This window comes from Solanum stenotomum, chromosome 9 (assembly GCF_019186545.1).
Source record: "Solanum stenotomum isolate F172 chromosome 9, ASM1918654v1, whole genome shotgun sequence".
Taxonomy (NCBI): domain Eukaryota; kingdom Viridiplantae; phylum Streptophyta; class Magnoliopsida; order Solanales; family Solanaceae; genus Solanum; species Solanum stenotomum.
The window spans coordinates 53,463,641-53,483,056 of record NC_064290.1 but is presented as its reverse complement, the minus strand read 5'-3'; the positions used below and the strand labels follow the sequence as shown (position 1 = coordinate 53,483,056).

The following is a 19,416-nucleotide window of genomic DNA, read 5'->3' as shown; positions in this document are numbered from 1 at the left end:
TCGAAAAACTCATGAACTAACACACACGAAAAGTTTCGTGTGAGATAATCTTAAATTTCAATTTTGTAAGCCATAAACTCCAAAAAAAAAAAAGCATGTCTGCCCTTGAGAAACTATGAGTAACATTTACTAGGTTGTAACTAATGGACCCATAAAACTTAAGCTCGAACAAAACTGGTCATATATTCTTGAAATATTCATAGACATTAACACACGAAAAATTGAGATAATTCTAAATTCTTATTTCATGACGCATGAACTTCAACAAAAAGTGACGTCTTCCTATGGAAAATATTGGAGTATCATTTACTACGTTATCACAAATATACCCACACCATTTTAACTCAACAAAGTCTATCAACTATATTTCGAAAAATTTATGAACTATAATATACACGAAAAGACCAAAATAATCTCGAATTCCTTTTTTCTGACCCATTAACTTCCATCATTACTTGGTTATCACGGATGAACCCATAAAATTTGAGTTCAAACAAAGTCAGTCACACTTATTCCAAAATATTCATAAATTAATACACGAAAAACAGAGATAATCCTAAATTTATGTTTCAAGACCCAATAACTCCATAAAAAAATGTGTTCCCCTAGAAAACTATTAGGGCAGACATGTTTTTTTTTTTTTTGGAGTTTATGGCTTACAAAATAGAAATTTAAGATTATCTCGACTTTTCGTGTGTGTTAGTTCATGAGTTTTTCGAAATATGTATGATAGACTATTTGGACTCAAATTTTGTTGACCTATTCGTGTGTATTAGTTCATGAGTTTTTTCCTTCTCCATCTTCCCATTTTTCTTTTCCTTTTCCACCATGAGATACAAATTCCAGAAAAGCACTACAAACTCATCTGTCTATCACATAATATAAATGTGGGAGACTCTTGATGATATCACTAGACTATACGCCTCGATACATAAAACCATACTGATCATACAAAATCATCGTATTAATAAGTTGTTTGAACAACAATCTCCGGATAGTATATACCACAAAACAATTCCCCAGTTCGATAAACATGTCAATACAAACTGCCTTTTATTGGAGAGGAAATTAAAATTAACTCGTAGACCTTATTTGGAATGAAAATCTCACCAAGAGGACGCCTTAGATACAATACTCGAATAGTAATACAACAAATAAATTAACAAGACCACGACCACAAACTCCTTGTGTCCAACGAAATAACGAGATGAGTCTAGTACCTGTCGTCTGAACAATGGAATGAAACCATTCGACAAGACTTAAGCCTGCAAAAAGCTAGCATACTTGGCACCTAGGAAAAGCCTTTGGATACAGAGCAAGGCATTTTTCGTGACCTCAGCATTCTCATGGTTCAGCAGTCTCATTACGCGCTCCTTAGCTTTGAGGTCATTCACTATAATTCTCCCAGCAGAATGGCACTGAATGAACTGTGATAGATCATAGCAAGCAACAGCAAGTGTCCTTGCATCACTTGATGTGTCCAAAATTGTAATGAGCACCCTCAAGATCTGCAACACCATACAACACAAGATATCAGTCTTAATATTAGAAAAAATTGTGCTTCACAGATTTGAAAATCCACCCCGAAGAAGAACAGTAATATGCTACGAAGATCATAGAAGCGGAGGATTCAAGATTTAAACTTGATGATTTCAACCTCCAGACTCTTAGCATAGAACTCACTGTGCTTTTAAAATTATGGTTCAAAATATATTATTTGTTGAAAGTTGAATTTTCTTTTCATGTGTATACCTGTGTTACGTCTCGGAGATATTAGTTTCAGCTGAATGCCAATAGTTACGCTTAAGGTCTACACATTATATAGAAGGCAAAATATACAATAACAAAAACATACCCAATGTTATTCCACAAGTGGGATCTGGGGAGGGTAGTGTACGCAGACCTTACCCCTACCATGGGAAGAAGGTAGAGAGGATGTTTCCAAAATGCCCTCTATATTAATTATTTATTAGTTAAGGGTGTGACCTCCTCATCCACTCTGCTACTATGGGTGACAGTTTACCTCTAATGATGGAAGTTACTACTTAGACATGAATATTAAAAAGCAGCTTTTTGATTTGATAAGCAGATAGACTTGTTTGAAGGTCAGCACGATATCAAGAAACCCACCAGAAAACTCTGGTTCTGCTGTTAATGTAGGCACCAAGATGGAGTCATGTTTACACTGTTATGCAGTGTGTACTTTACAGCCTTTTAAAGACATGTAGCTTGGGAAGGTTTTGCAATCTACAAGTAGTCAAGTATTACCTGGAAATCATTCTCCTCAAAATTATTTATGTTCTCCCGCCAGAATATAGGATCTTTGTGCATTGGGGACCAATCAAGATGGCCAAGAAGGACTTCCTGCTTGTACTTGTCAAACGAACTCAGCTTTTTGATGTTTTCCTTCAATCCTTGTTCTAGTTGATTCAGAGCGTCCAAAAGATCCTGCAGAGATGATAAATAACGTTAAATACTTTTTCATTCTACAGCAGACACAGTAACATGATTAAGTCATCATAGTAAATACTAAGATGGACCGAGAAGAAGTTCTAATGGTGACTATTCTTCTAATCATTTTCTACGCTGTTAGCAAATGAGAGAAAAAGACTAAATTTAAGGTATAATATCAGATTTAAAACCATGACTAAGATTCTTCACCTCATCACTCCAAGCCTGTGCTTTCAAACTCTGAACAATTTGCAGCACTCCCAAGTCTACCATATGAGCACTAAATGTTCCTTTGGAAAGCAAATTCCGAAGAGTCAAGATGACAACCCGTACAACCTATAGTTATAGAAACACCACAGGCGTGAACAGAGATGAGCAAGCCAAGGACAACCAAGGTAGAAAAAGTGCAGCATCAAATTTAAAAAATTAAAAGGGAGTACAAATAGTTATTATGCATAAAGCAGCACAAGTAGCTCACCTTCTCTTTTGTTGAACCTTTAACAACTTCTATCAATCGAGGGAGGGCCCTTGAAGTAGCTAAATACTCTATTGCAGGTTCATAGTATGACAAAAGCCACACACAAAGGCATGTCTCATAGAGAAGCTGTTTGAAGGAAGAAAATAAAATCAGGAAGAAGAAAGAAAAATATATTCTTTGTCATCTAGCTTCAGGAGGTGGTTGATAGGTTGAATGAGTACAGAACCGTCTCAACCACCACAATTTTCTAGCACGACACGTATATAATTTATAAAGGTAATGCAATATATGGCATTATAGAGTGAAGAAAACCTGGATAGACTGCTGGGTGGATGCTGGTGAAATTAAAGGAACAAGCAACTTCACTCCATCAGCTCGAACAAATGAAGATCGAACAACTGGCTCTTTCAACAGAGTTGATAGGCAGTTGATTGTGCTAGGAATGCTGCGGGTAGGATGAGTAGGCTTTTTCAGCTGCACAGATCGTCAAAATCAGGAACGACAGCAGTTAACTGAAACATGATAACCCCAACAAGTGAAATTAATCCATAAATCCCCAACCCCCATGCCATTGAACTTTCCACTATCTTCAATTATTTAGCTTCAAAGTGAAGAAAGAGGTCATAAACCCAGTTGTAAGGCTCAGAAAGATCTTGATGAGAAGCAAGAACTTCCTGATCCCTGTCAATGGCGTCATTCCACTGCCTCTTACTGATTAAACTAATACATCGCACCCTCATGATCTTATGATTCTAGCCCTTTTCGCTTCACTGTTTCTTTTATTCTACAATGGACAACCTTCCTTCTATGAAATATTTCCACAACTATATGGAATCCCCTTTCAAATGTTTGCAAGCCCAGTAATTGCAGGTTTGGGTGGGATGGAAGAAAAATATAGAAGTGGAAACTCTAGGAGCATAGACAAACCTGTGCACAAAGCCACTCCACCACGCCTGCCAGAACATCGTCAATGGTAGTGATTTTCTTCTTTGAACTTGAGGCATCTCCATTTGCATCAGCACCATTCTGAACTTTTGACCTAGCACTGGAGTTGTCATTAAGAGGACCGCAAAGTTATTAGTTCATTTGTCATTCTAACATTCTCGGTCTTTTGATATCATTGACATGGGAGGAGAGATCATAACCTAATTACCTCACTGTCAAAGATAGAATCTTACAGCTCTTCTCTTGTATGAACCAATTACCTTTCCACAGCAATCTGTAAAACAGAACTCATCTTTAGAAAAGTTGAATGTCACGGACAGATAAGAATACATAATCTTCACTGATTTATAAAAATAACAGTTTAGAAGAGACAAAAAAAGAGGAGAACATACGACTCCAATGTACAATATGAGCGTCACCCTTTTCGATAACCTATATATATGTGTATTTGGTGGTTCTATTGATCATTTCAATATCACCTTATTGACAATTTCTGGTCATTATGACCAATAAACTCAATGCTTTCTTCAAGCAGTAAAGGGCAATAAAATAGCTGTATGCCTGTACTAACAAACTGAAGGTCAAGGTGTCTTGACTTTGCCACTGTACGTATTATTTTGTTCCAAAGTAACTGAATACCAAATTATTAGAGTAAATATAATGTAATTAAATTCCTAGTTTGATGAGTCTTCTAATTCTAGCATCTACAAGTTTAGCATCCAAAAACTTTGTACCAAAAGTTAGAAATGAGGAGGGTAAGATGTACTTTTGGTACGAACCATAAAATTGAACTACTGCTACCTACATATATTATATAAATGAGGAACACAACAGGTGTGATCTTCTATAAATATGGCAAGATATGTTGATATAGGATGAAGGCAGGGGAAGGGGGTGCATGCAAATTGCAATCCTTTGCTACAAAGGAAGAGAAAGAAAATAGTATCTACACGGCAAGTGTAAATAAAGGACATCAACCCTTGCAGAATAGTATCTACATGGCAAGTGTAAATAAAGGACATCAACCCTTGCAGCATTCAGAGAAAACGGAACAAAAGTTAAAAATGGGTGGAAGAATATTGCCTGAGGAAAGGTTCATAGGTATCTTCGTCTGCAAGACTCTCATCATGGAATAGTCTTGCTCTCTTTGGGTTTGCTGCCAAGAAATAAGCATTACATCAGTCCACTTACCAAAAGAACTCTAAGAGTAACAAATTCTCTACTTACCTGTAAGCATTTCATCAATCAAAGCCAAAACATATTCCACGGTTTCTTCCTTGAAGATGTCACGTAAAATGGTAACAAAGACGCGGACATAACCTGGACCATCCTGTAATAGTGGTATCCATTTTATAATAGTATCACCAATTGAGAGTCTAAGACCATGATAAGACAATCAAAAGTTTGAGAGCTTGACCAAGAACCCAAAAACGAAATCTAAGAATTCAGGATGCTTAGAAATCAGCAGTTGCAAGAACCCCATTTCCCACATAAGCGCCATGAAAAAGCCTGTAACTTGGGAATAGCTCAATAGTGTAAAGAACACTCACACTACATTTTGATGATACTGATTATAGATGACTATTTCAAGGTAATAAATGAACTTGAAATGAAGATACCAACGACAATAACAAGTCCAAAAGAATTAGACTACCTATACATGGGATTCAGGTGTATGCCAAACTTGACTAATAAAGGAGAGGCTAGTGATGACAATTTTTATCTTCCCAAATAACAGCTAATCCATGTATTCATTGGCATGCAAAATGCAAAACTTATACTACCACAAGTGGACCTATTTCTAACCTAATTTAGAAGAACTCTCCTTTTTCTTTTGAAGAAAGAACTGCAATTTAGAATAAGTCGGCCTAAATACAAGAGGAATTAGCCAGAAAGAAGTAGTGGAAGTACAAGACGCAAGAAATCGACTTTGTACGAAACCAAAATGTAAGTCATAGCTAAAGACAACTCGTGTTAGAAACATTACATCATCCAGCAACTGGGCTTTGTAACTTTCTGCCTTCTTGTCATAGCGCCTCAACAGCTGCAAACCTGTTCCAGTGATCAGCTTTGTAGTCATGTATGTCTCCCATGGGATATCCCTCCTCAAAACCTAAGGAAACAGAAGGATCCACAATGTTATTGCACAATCACCAGTGCTAAAAGACCCAATTCATTACTATTCTTTCAGTTTCTTTTTCTTCCCGCACTCTATTTCCCCAAAACCAAAAGATAAAGCCACATTTATGCTTATTTATAGGTGATGTAGTTGGTAAACTAGAGAAAAGATAAAAGAAAAAGGATGTTCCACTGTTCTTCCGGGACAGCCCACAAAAAAAAAAAACCTGACAGCAACAAATTCTTTCTCCTTCTCAAAATTGATGCCTTATCCAATCTATTAAAATAAACTGGCAACCAAAAGTATCTTTATAATTATCCATCATTGAATGCATAGAATTCTTTCCACTTAGTGTTTATTGATGTAGACATACTACTCAACTTTCTCAAAAAGTAAATGGAAACAAGGTACAGCAACTAACTGCCAAGACCAAGAGCCTAGATCCTGTGTTGCATGTTTACTATGATGGCGATTGAAAGTTATAGTCCAAGCTAGTTATCAGTTACAAAAACTGTATGCTATTTCATGTCCTTATGTATAATGTAGCTTCTTTATTGTGCTTATACATGTGACATTACCTCCTCCGTAGTAAGCTCCGCGTTCTCCGTTGTCATTGTGAGTATGCCCTTCAAATCCAAAATTTGTTTTCTTCTTACCAAATAGCCAGAATACGGATTGTTCTTCCTCTATCCTGTATAGATTCCACGGAAATATCTCAAAACCCAACAGGTCATAGATTCCACACATTTAAAGATGCCAACTAGAAACGGGATAAATAAACTTATTACTAGAAATCAAAATGAATATGATAACAGATACAGAAATGAAGCTGAAAAGAGAACACCAAAACACTTTCTGAACCTACTATCAACAAATTAATGTCATCAGGCAATCTTGTTTCACTTCACTTGTGAGAAGGAAAGGATTCAGTTCCTATGTGATAAAAGAAAGAAGAACCCATATTATTTCTTTTTCTTTTATTACGTTTGTCTCGTATGTGGATAAGACCAATGTTTGGTCTCTAACCGTTGCAAATCCTTAACTTTTTGATGACCCAATCACTGATTTTATTTTGGGAGTTAGACCCATCACTCTATATTGAGTCCATATTACCAACATAATGACCAAATCTACCTCCTCAGACTTGAAATTGGCTTGCACCAGCTTCATTACAGTTTTTAGTCAAACTTCAAGTTAACACCTGACAAAGTACATCAACCAAATACTTAAGGAACAATCGAGCGGAAGATGTCTCCCTAATGTGGTAGGATATTTAATACAAGTATTGGTTATATCATACAAAGTTGGTATAAGAAAAAAAACAGATAGAACATGATGGAAGAAAAAGATCCATATAGGAGATATCAACTACTTAGGAACTTAAGATTAAGAACACCTGGAGGACAATTCAGAAACTGAAAGGTTTAGGTCTAGTATTATGTTCTTTTAGAGAAAATCTGATATTGTAAGTAATGTATAAGAAATATTAAACTTTTTGAGCTCCCAACATACCTAAAGGGGTCTGGTAATTTCTGCATATATCTTGTTATAAAATGCACCATTCAGTGCTTTATTCAACAAAACTTAAAAGAGATATGGCATTGCTCAGTTGACAGTACACAGGTAAAAAAAGGTTCAGGGAATAAATTTCATGATTCAATCTTGGAGATCGTCACAATTTAAGGAACAACTAAAGATTTGAGTTCAAAGCTTTGACAGAATCCACAATAGTACACAGGTACAGAGAAGGTTGACCCCAAAATCTCATTGCTACAGGTTCAACATTCATCCCAATACTTAGTGAATAATCAGAAGTCAACATCACTGATCCAAACAAACCCAGAAAAGCATAACAATCACTTCAACCATGACATTCTCCACCAACTTTCAAGCTGATTAAGTTCACTACTTCAATACTCAAAACTTTATTCCCATAAACAATCACTAATGAAAGAAATCAACAATACCCAATTTCCCCCAGTCAAGCCAAAATCTAAGATCCAAAACTATAATAGTCAATCAAACATAAAACCAAGAAAATTCTGCCTATTTGGGCAAGCAAGCATACATTAACAAACCCAAAAAAAACACAATTATCACTGATTGAATCACTTCAATCACACCATTATCAAAACATTTCAAGATTCAAACTTTACTCAATCACCAAAGAAAGAAATAAACAATACCCAATTCCCCCCATCCAAGCCAAAATCTAAGCTCCAAAACCACAATAGTCAATCAAACATAAAACCCACAAAATTCTGCCAAATGGGGCCAGCATACATACATTACCAAACCCAAAAAAAGCACAAATTATCAAAATCACTTCAATCACACCATTACCAAAAACACTTCAAGATTCAAACTTTATCCCTCCTACCAAGTAAATCCAAGATCCACAACCACAATTGTTGATTAAAAAGATAAACCCGGAATTATTTTGTCCATATACATGAGATTTACACTAAAATTAACAGAAAAAAAAAAGAGAGAGATTAAAAGATACCGTATCACGTGGAAGTGACCAAATGTGATTAGAACCCAAAAAGTAATCTTCCAGTATAAGAGGGTGCACGTAGGCTACAAATTTTGGGGTGGGGGTTCACGAAGGTGAGATCAAACTCGATGGATGAGGAAGACCATAGAAAAAGGAAAATTACAAAGGGACAAAATCAAGCAATTTCAATATCACATGTGTCTTTTTTTTAATTATTGATAAATTTTTATTATTTTTTCCATAAATTTTTAGAATTATTAACTAGTTTATCTCATTTAATTATAAAATAATAACCAAAATCATATTTAAACCTTCACTTTTTCTAAGTTACCCACAATAGTTAATTTTGTTTTTTACTTGCAATGGTTATCAGTTATTATTTTCTTATCAGAACTATTATCATCTATGTCTTAAAACACACCTATTGAAATAGATGTCGATAGTTCAAATAAAAAAGAGGAGTAACGAACTGATTGTTCAATCGATTTTAAGATGTGTTTTAATACATTGATTGTGATAGTTCAAGTAGAAAAAAAAACATTTTTAATTGGAGTGTAAAGCTCATGATTGTTCATATGTGTTTTTGACAATTAGCTCTTTAATTATCCACATGGTATGTTAAACTTGGGTTGTTAGTCTATATTTGAAGTAATATATACTTTTCAAAATAGTTCAAATATAGTGTATTTCCTAGTTCCTCTACCTACAACATATATGGTGTACACAACTTTTTTTCTTTATCTATGCCATCCATTAAAAATTTAACTTATTTATGTCATTTCAGTTAACAAATAATGACGCGTATAAACCTTTTCTCAGATGGAGATGGCATAGAGCCAAACTTTTAACGGATAACATAAATGAGTCGTTTCTCAAAGTTTAATGACATATTTGCGCCTTTTTCCTTTAATAAAACTATTGTTATTCCATCATTATTGAGTCTTCATTATTTCCTTCATGAAAAACTTCTTTTGTTCTTTTTTTATCATTGCACCTCAAAGATATAGGTGAATATAGTCACGCCCCGAGCTACCCCCGAGACACGAACACAGGACCTAGGACCACAAGTGATCCCAAGCTAACCTTGTTGGCATGATCATGAGCATACTAAAGATAATAAACTGATGCGGAAGCTAAATCATAAACAAAAATGAAAAGATGGGGAATACCCGTATACTATAACTGATATAAATGAAAATTGATGAGTTTAATACAAAGAAGATATTAACTCAATACTAAGATGAATCTATCTATGTCTGAAATAAACATTTAAACTAACTAGAAATGTTGGGACATGCCCCAACTAGGTCTACCAAAACTGAAACTAAAGACTAAAAGCGATAAAGATAAACATGTCACTAGTCCTCGAAGAATGAGGACTCATCACTGATACTGTTGAACTAAAGATCAGGAATCGATCTAAGCGTGATCTGGATGCTGAGAACCTAAACCAACATCACAAGAAGATGTAGCGCACGTATGTGTCAGTACTTAAAAGGTACTGAGCATGCAGTATAGAGTAAAACTGAAATTGTTTACATCCCTACTCTATCCAAATAAGGAGAAACGTCGCGATGACTCAAAAAATAAAGAATTGATTCAATTTTAAAAGAATTTAAAGAAAATAAGAATTTTAAAGGAGTCGCCACCTAGTTTTAGGAAAAAACTAGGAAACCATATCATTAAGTGATCTACGAAACCAAGATATTCTAGGTAAGAGGTTCAAGTTATTTCGAAGGGAAGGGGTTAGGCATCCTTCGAAATCCACAAATGTGGGTCCCGATTGAATTCATTTTTTTTTTCAAATTGAGGATGAGAATAAAATAATGTATAAATATAGTAAACATTCAATATACACAAGTAATATGATAAAACAATAATATAAGAATCGGCCTAAATTTGCTTATCGTCAATAATATACAATATAAATAAGAGTATAATTCGAACTTAATTCGAATAACTTCAATAGGAAGCACCTCCGGGTACCTGTAAAGACACTTAGTAAAAGTGTTAGTTATAAATAAATATGTATAAAAATAAATGAATCAAAAAATAATTTAAAAATAAAAATATGTCTTATTAACATGGGAGGCCTTGAAAATCGACGGTAATTTCTTTATCGGCCATTTTTAACATAGAACTTATATAAACTTAAACTAAATTTCCGTCTTTTAACATGTGGAGGCCTCCAAAACCGATGGAGAGATTTTTTCGTTGGCCAATTTTATCAAACAAAGAAATATGAACTTAACTAAATTTCCGTCTTTTACAATGTGGAGGCCTCCAAAATCGACGGAGAGATTTTCTCATTGGCCATTTTTAACAAGTAAAATATATAAACTTAAACTAAAATTCCGTCTTTTAAAATGGGAAGGCCTCTAAAATCGACGGAGAGATTTTCTCATTGGCCAATTTTAACATAAAACTTATATAAACTTAAACTAAATTTCCGTCTTTTAAAATGTGGAGGCCTCCAAAACCGACGGAGAGATTTTCTCATTGGCCAAAATTTATATTTTTAACACAAAATCATACTAACAATAACAAATGGGAACAAAAGTGATTCACTGGAAAATTCTTTTTGAAAAGAATTGCTATGACATTAAACAAAAAAATAAAATAAAACATCTAACAAAGATAAAACAACAATAAAAAATAAAGCAAACATTAAAATTTGTAGTCCATAGAGAACGAAAATAAAATAAAATAATATAACACTGGAAAGTACCAAAAATGACAAAAAAACAAAACACGAATAACAACATTATTGAAAGATTAAACCAAAAATAAAACTAGTCTAACACTTGAGAGCAATAAAATGGCAACAACACAAATAAATAAAATATAACTCATCAAATGAACTTCCCATTAGAAGCTAAAATTAAATAAAATAATTAATTAAAAACAAAAATAAACTGGAACACAAATAACGGAGAAACAAAGAATACTAAGTAAAAAAGCAACAACACATAGTCAAAAAGAGCAAGTTATAATGGAGTTCACACGAATGTTTTTCAAATAAAAAAATTAAGCACGAAATTTCAAACAAATAATAAACCAACAATTTAAATGAATAGTCAAAGCATGAAAGAATATGTCTGTTATACTTGCTGGGAAGAAACAAAATAAAGAAAATGACATTTAATATAGGAAGAAAACAAACAGAGCTTTGGAGTTTTGCGGTTGATGGATCCACGCCGGATCTGGAGCTCGGAGCTCGGAGCTCGCTAGCTTGGTTGTTGTTTGCCGGCGATTTTGAATGGTGGTTGCTGGGTCTGGTTGTTGCTCGCTAGTCGGAGTTTGGCCGGAAAATGGAGATCTAACACCTACAAAACAAACAAAAACTCGTATAGGGGGAGATGGGGAAGGGGTCTGGTTCGTGGGTGGTTGTTTGGAGAAGAATCTGGTGAGGTTTCACCGGAAATATGGAGAAAAGGGAGGCGGGTTTAGTTGTAGTACGTTTGGGGGTCGTTGTTGAGGCTAAGGGAGAAAAGTTTTTAGGGTTTTTTCTATTTGGAAATCCTTACCCCCTTCTAAAAAATAATAATTCACCTCCCTTGACCTAATAGACAAACTATTCTTTATATAGAGAGTTGGAAACTATAATATCATTATTTTAAAATCGTGGATCAAAATTATCGATCAATAAAATAACTGTGTATAAAATATTATCTGTATTTGAATAAATTTTTAGGTTGTGCAAAATATCAAAATGAATATTAACGAATGTAACAAATAAAATGAATATATATATAAAAAAATAAAATAAAAAATAAAAAAAATATATATAATGAACGTAACTAATGATATGTTAAAAATGCAATTTTAAAATTAATTGATAAAAAATCTTAAATTTTGATAAATAAGGATAGTTATCAATAAACTTATTTAAAATTATAAAAAATCTTAAAAGTTACGAATTTTGAAAATATTAGGCCAAAATTGGGTGTCAACAGATGTCCCTTTCGTTGGATATGATTAATGAAAAGAGATCATGGACAACGAAAATTGACAAACCCGATTTTGGCCGAACACATGACCTTTATATAAAAGTGTGGCTGGAATGCGGTGGGAGTCGATACTCAACTTGTTTCCAAAAGGTTCCACAATGTATTGCATCCTTGTTGAAGTAGTCCGAACATGTGGCTCAATTGAGAATGCATCATCTTGGATGTTCTCGAAAAAACAAAGATAAAACTCATTAGTAGAGACAGAATGAAAGAAAAAAGTGTAAACTCTTACGATACGACGAATAACGACGAATAAAAATGGTCTATCGGTATGATATAAATACATGTCCATAAGTAGGACAAATGAAGATGATCCATCGATAGGATATTAATACATGTCCAATGGTAGGACGAATAAAAATGATCTATCGGCAGGATGTGAATGTATGTCCATCGGTAGGACGAATGAAATGATCCATCGGTAGGATATGAATGTATGTCCATCGATAGGACGAATGAAAATGATGATCCATCGGCAGAATTTTAAATATATGTCCATTGGTAGGACGAATGAAAAAAGCTGATCCATCGGTAGGATTTTGAATGTATGTCCATTGGTAGGACGAATGAAAAAAGATGATCTATCGGTAGAATTTTGAATGTATGTCCATCGGTAGGACGAATGTAAAAGATGATCCATTGGTAGGATTTTGAATGTGTGTCCATCGGTAGGACGAATGAAAAAAATGATCCATCGGTAGGATTTTGAATGTATGTCCATTGGTAGAACGAATGAAAAAAAATGATCCATCGATGGGATTTTGAATGTATGTCCATCGTTAGGACGAATGAAAAAAGATAATCCATCGGTAGGATTTTGAATGTATGTCCATTGTAGGACGAATGAAAAAGATGATCCATCGATAGAATTTTGAATGTATGTCCATCGCTAGAACGAATGAAAAAAAATGATCCATCGGTGGGATTTTAAATGTATGTCTATCGTTAGGACAAATGAAAAAAGATGATCCATCGGTAGGATTTTGAATGTATGTCCATCGGTAGGATTTTGAATGTGTGTCCATCGATAGGACGAATGAAAATTCTTTCAACGCAAGTCTCTTCCGACTCGAACGTGGAATAGATTGGGTGCACATCATTTACCTCCAAATAGATGCGACTTAAATGCAAATATCTTTCAACGCAAGTTTCACTGACTTGAACGTTGAAAAGATAGGGTGCACATCCTTCACCTCCGAATAGATGTGACTTAAATGCAAATATCCTTCAACGCAAGTTTTCACTGACTTGAACATTGAAAAAATAGGGTGCACATCATTCACCTCCGAATAGATGCGACTTAAATGCAAATATCCTTCAACGCAAGTTTTCTTCGACTTGAACGTTGAATAGATATGATGCGCATCCTTCACCTCCGAATAGATGCGACTTAAATGCAATGGCCTTCTCGGCGAATGAAAATGCAATGGCCCTCTTGGCAAATGAAAATACAATGGCCCTCTTGGCAAATGAAAAATGCAATGGCCCTCTCGGCAAATGAAAATGCAATGGCCCTCTTGGCAAATGAAAAATGCAATGGCTCTCTCGGCAAATGAAAAATGCAATGGCCTTCTCGGCAAATGAAATGCAATGGCCCTCTCGGCAAATGAAAATACAATGGCCCTCTCGGCAAACGAAAAATGCAATGGCCCTCTCGGCAAATGAAAAATGCAATGGCCCTCTCGGCAAATGAAATGCAATGGCCCTCTCGGCAAATAAAAAATGCAATGGCCTTCTCGACAAATGAAATGCAATGGCCCTCTTGGCAAATGAAAATGCAATGGCCCTCTCGGCAAATGAAAAATGCAATGGCCTTCTTGGCGAATGAAAATGCAATGGCCCTCTCGGCAAATGAAATATGCAATGGCCCTCTTGGCAAATGAAAATGCAATAGCCTTCTCGGCAAATGAAAAATGCAAATGATGGATGACCCAATGATTTTCCACTGTAACGAGGTGGATAACTCGAAGATTGTTCAACTGTAACGAGGTGGATGACTCGATGATTGTCTTGAAAGTGTCATCGCCTTAATGGTTTCACCTGTACCTGTACCTGTACTTGAAAATGAACAATTAGTAGACACAATATCGCCTTAGCTAGCGACTTAGTCAAGAAACCTTGAAAAAAGATTCTTTAAAAGAGAGTGTGTACAACATGCCTCACTTTGACACATGTGAGCAATCAACATTTACTCTTGACTATTTTGTGTTTATTGTGACTCATGTCTTATTGGGTATTTGTATGAAGAACTGATGGCTCGCCATGACAATGCTGGAGATTTGCAAGTTGACTTTGAACTTCAAGCAATGATGGATCATTTGAAGTTGACTATCAAGCTTCTGAAAGTACTTGTTGGAATTTTTTAGGTCTTCCTCAAAAATTCTGTCCCAGTTAGAACTTTTGGCAAATCTCAATATGGTCTCCAATCTTGACGTGCAGAAGATAGCATCTTTATTGTGAATTTTTGAATATCTCAAAAATTCTGTCCCAGTTTTATTATAAGGAGAAAAGAAAATCACACTGAGTATATGACCAAGCCATCGTGGTGCCTACATAATCCTGTTGAGCCAGGAATCAGGTCAAATGTAGTTCCAATCCTGTAGATGGTGAATTCTGCAAAGAATCTAAGACAAGATTATCAGTAGAAAATGTACAATATGAACATGATGAAATAGGAAAATGATATTCCTTGTGATATTCAAAGCCTAGAGACAAAAGACATGTTACATTTTGGGACGGACAACTCAATGAAGTAAAATAGGCGTCTCACACTTAAGGGGTTAGCCTGATGTCACGTTTTACAACAGATAACCCAAAAGAAAAAGCAAGTACTTTTTTCTTTTCATATATAATGGAAAGAATCTTAAAAAAAAAAATACTTTGGAAAATATTAAAGAATGGGTGCTTGCTCACCTTTTTTTTTTTTTTTTGATAAAGAATGTGAAAAGATAGTCGAGTCTTGACTACAATTGGTACCAGTGAGTTAGGATCGCATGTAAATTTATTTTTTTTTCTTTTCTAACTAAGATTGAATTCAAAGTAATTCCTACAGCTTCAAGTGGTACCTCAAACATACTTAAGTATCAATAAAGTTTATTCATCTTGCTTCAATCAAAAGTTTTGAATTGTACCATCCTCATGACTCAATTGCCCTCACAACAGGAAAAATCATATTTCACTCATATTTGAAACATATTATTTGAGGATATTTTTTTTTTAAAGTGCACTCACACTCACAAGAATATTCAATGCATGCAACTGTGATACCATACGCTTGACCCTTATGTAAATCTCCACTAATGTGAGAACATTTGAAATGAGATCATGTAGGGCTTGTCATTTGCTTGTAATATAGGCTTAGGAATGGGTAGGATATATATTTGGATAAGAGTGACTTAATTCCCTCTTGAGCGTCACAGTGAACCTGTGTTTTTGATGATTGATGCACCTTTGGCGTTTGATCCTCTTTATTGTCCCCCTTTTTTCTTTTTCTTTTTTCGACTTCTTTTGAATTCTTATTTGTTGGAGTTTTTCTTTTTTCACCCCTTTGTTTTGAAGTTTTCTTTTTTTTTTTGTTGAATTTTTTTTTCTTTCTCCTCTCGTCTTTCGTTGACCTTGTAGGGGTGTTTTTGTCTTTTTTTATTTCTTTCAACCTCTCCCCTTTTTTTTCTCTTTTTCTTTTCTTAGAAGTCGTTTTTTTGCTTCCTTGACTTTGGGAAACTTTGTATCTTTTGTCTTTGACCACTTCAAACATGGATCTTCTTTTATAATTTGCACACTCTTGGTACACTCAAGAAGGTTTGGCCAAAAGAGGGACAGTGCATGTAAGCACTCAAAGGGTAATGGCTAAGATGTGGTTATCCAAATAAAATGTTTCAGGCTCAAAGTGGGGAAAACTAAGGATCGATGTCATTTGGTAGGTTTTGAAAGGCACAATCGGGTCAAAGAAAGCCTACAATCCTTTTCCAAACCAAACATAACTCAGGATTTCGCCTCGATAAACATTCAAGCTAAGTTCTAGATCAACAGTGCGATGCAATTGAATTTTGATCTAAAAGCTCACCACACAATGCGCATGAAACCATGAGGTTGGTTTTATTCTTATCTTGAATGCATGCAAAAGAATTTTCAAGCATCACAAAAGTATAATGAGAGGTACCAAACGAATCTATGGTTTACCACAAAATTAGTCCTCTCCATTATGTCACATACTTTTACATGCTCCTAACTGCATTGGTCTCATTTGAGCTGAAGACATGACTCTTTTAATATGAACAATTTTTTTATTTTTTTTTTTTTGGAAAGGATGAATAAATACCGAACCCAAGTAGGGTTGCCTACGTATCTCATCAAGATGAGAATCAGGTGTGCGTAGTTCATGCAGATATTTCTTTGAAAATATGCACAAACTATTTGAATTTTTTGTTTTTGAATTTAAAAGAATGAACACCGAACCCCAGAAGGGTTGCCTACGTATCTCATCGAGATAAGAATCAAGTGTGCGTAGTTCATGCAAATATGTTTTTGAAAATATGCACAAACTATTTGAATATATATATTTTTTTTGAATATTTAAAAGGATGAATACCGAACCCAAGAAGGATTGCCTACGTATCTCACCGAGATGAGAATCAGGTTTGCGTAGTTCATGCATATGTGTTTTTGCAACTATGCACAAACTATTTGATTTGTAAAAAAAAAAAAAATTTAAAAGAATGAATACCGAACCCAAGAGGGTTGCCCACGTATCTCACCGAAATGAGAATCAGGTTCGCGTAGTTCGTTCAGATATGGCATAAAACAGTTTTAAAATTTAGACAAAATCGGAGCGATTCCTTGTATCATCTTTAATTGTCTACCTTTGTACTACCTATTGAATGTAATCTCCATTTTTTCTCACAGTAACCACTTGTTGTTGTATATTCTTTTTTGAATGTCTTTTGGCACTGTGTCTTCTCCCAATTATTTACGAGAATCACAAACTGTTATGACCATCCCCGACTGTCGTCAGAGATGATTTTCCTGCAAAAATATGAGAAATGTGTGAGAGCAGGAGCAGCGTGCAAAATAATAAAAAATAAATGAGTGCGACTTCATCGTCAAATACTCCCCTGATTTATGTTTTGACTTGATATTAATATCTTGTGAAATACAAAGATTTAAACTTCGTGAGTACTCTTGTCCCTTGCAACTTTTGGATGAATAATGACTTGTGAAGTCTAACATAAATCAACCTCTCGCAGAAGAAAAAAAAAAAAAACTCAAAAGGTAAAAGAGTTAGTTCGTATTCATAATGGATAATGTCAAATATCACACAAAGAATGAATTAAACACATAAACACTGTTTAAATTAAAAACAAACTCAATTATATCACATAGCGTACAAACAATTGTTCCGCATCTTATACAAATATGTGACCCTTTTATGCCAAGGGTATGCTTATCAATTTGAGGGATGTATACGTCGTTTGAAAAGCTCTATTGACCCCCAAAACACTTGGTACAAATTTTATGAACAAATCAAATATGATTACAAAATAAGAAGAATGAAGAATATATATATATATATATATATATATATATATATATATAAATAATTAGTCTCACGCAGGGGTACCATCCTAAACTAAGCCTTCATGGAAGGTCCTTCCTTCATGAACTTTTTGTTATCTTTAAATGTCAACACTTTTTGAATGTAATGATAGCTTGTAAAGTTTTTTTTTTTAACTAGATAAAACTATTAAAATAAACATTTATCCCCGATGGACAATGGTTTTGTCAAACGACGTATACATCCTTCAATTTAAACACACAATTATGATCGTCCATTTAGGCCGAAGGCCATTTTGGACTCAAAGTAGTCTTTCTAATGGGCCCAACACGTCTGAGGTGTTGGGTCATCTTAGGTCAATGCGCTAAATCAGGATTTTGGTTTCGCTTTACTCTAATTGACTAAGGATAGACTTTATTTGAAGTGGATCGGTGACCCAAGCGAACTACTTGGGCTGGGACAGTTAACGACCGTTGACTATCCAGTAGCCAACTACATTCGTCAGGGTGCCCCGAGAACATTTTGGTTAACGAACGACTGCGGCCCGCATAATCGTCCTTTAAGTAAGAAATAAAAATGTCAAATGACGGAAATATGTCATGCTGCAATGCCAATATATATATACAATTAAACAAATAATGAAAAATAACAAGTACAATATACAAATAATCAACAAAATATACATGACAAGATATAACATAATAAAAGAAAAGTCTACTCAGTTTGAAAAGGTGAACTCATAATGGTTAAAACATCTATATCCCCAGCGGAGTCGCCATTCTGTTTACATCCCTACTCTATCCAAATAAGGAGAAACGTCGCGATGACTCAAAAATAAAGAATTGATTCAATTTTAAAAGAATTTAAAGAAAATAAGAATTTTAAAGGAGTCGCCACCTAGTTTTAGGAAAAAACTAGGAAACCATATCATTAAGTGATCTACGAAACCAAGATATTCTAGGTAAGAGGTTCAAGTTATTTCGAAGGGAAGGGGTTAGGCATCCTTCGAAATCCACAAATGTGGGTCCCGATTGAATTCATTTTTTTTTTCAAATTGAGGATGAGAATAAAATAATGTATAAATATAGTAAACATTCAATATACACAAGTAATATGATAAAACAATAATATAAGAATCGGCCTAAATTTGCTTATCGTCAATAATATACAATATAAATAAGAGTATAATTCGAACTTAATTCGAATAACTTCAATAGGAAGCACCTCCGGGTACCTGTAAAGACACTTAGTAAAAGTGTTAGTTATAAATAAATATGTATAAAAATAAATGAATCAAAAAATAATTTAAAAATAAAAATATGTCTTATTAACATGGGAGGCCTTGAAAATCGACGGTAATTTCTT

At 34.5% G+C, this 19,416-nt stretch overlaps 1 protein-coding gene across 3 annotated transcripts; it reads right to left on the bottom strand.

Moving 5' to 3' along the window:
• Window positions 1–946: 946 nt before the first annotated feature.
• Window positions 947–8,669, bottom strand: LOC125875889 (V-type proton ATPase subunit H-like). 3 transcript variants are annotated; one of them, XM_049556948.1, is made up of 12 exons: window positions 8,500–8,669; window positions 6,572–6,684; window positions 5,862–5,987; window positions 5,102–5,204; window positions 4,958–5,030; window positions 4,083–4,148; window positions 3,857–3,974; window positions 3,242–3,403; window positions 2,930–3,055; window positions 2,662–2,787; window positions 2,269–2,448; window positions 947–1,508 (listed from the first exon to the last, which is right to left on the bottom strand). In XM_049556948.1, exons 2-12 carry the CDS (start codon window positions 6,605–6,607, stop codon window positions 1,260–1,262), a joined length of 1,365 nt encoding a protein of 454 aa, XP_049412905.1. In that variant the 5' UTR covers window positions 6,608–6,684; window positions 8,500–8,669; the 3' UTR covers window positions 947–1,259. The 3 variants fall into 3 exon arrangements, with proteins under 3 accessions (XP_049412905.1, XP_049412907.1, XP_049412906.1); XM_049556950.1 differs by lacking the exon at window positions 8,500–8,669 and adding an exon at window positions 8,374–8,475; XM_049556949.1 differs by lacking the exon at window positions 8,500–8,669 and adding an exon at window positions 7,128–7,189.
• Window positions 8,670–19,416: the final 10,747 nt, after the last annotated feature.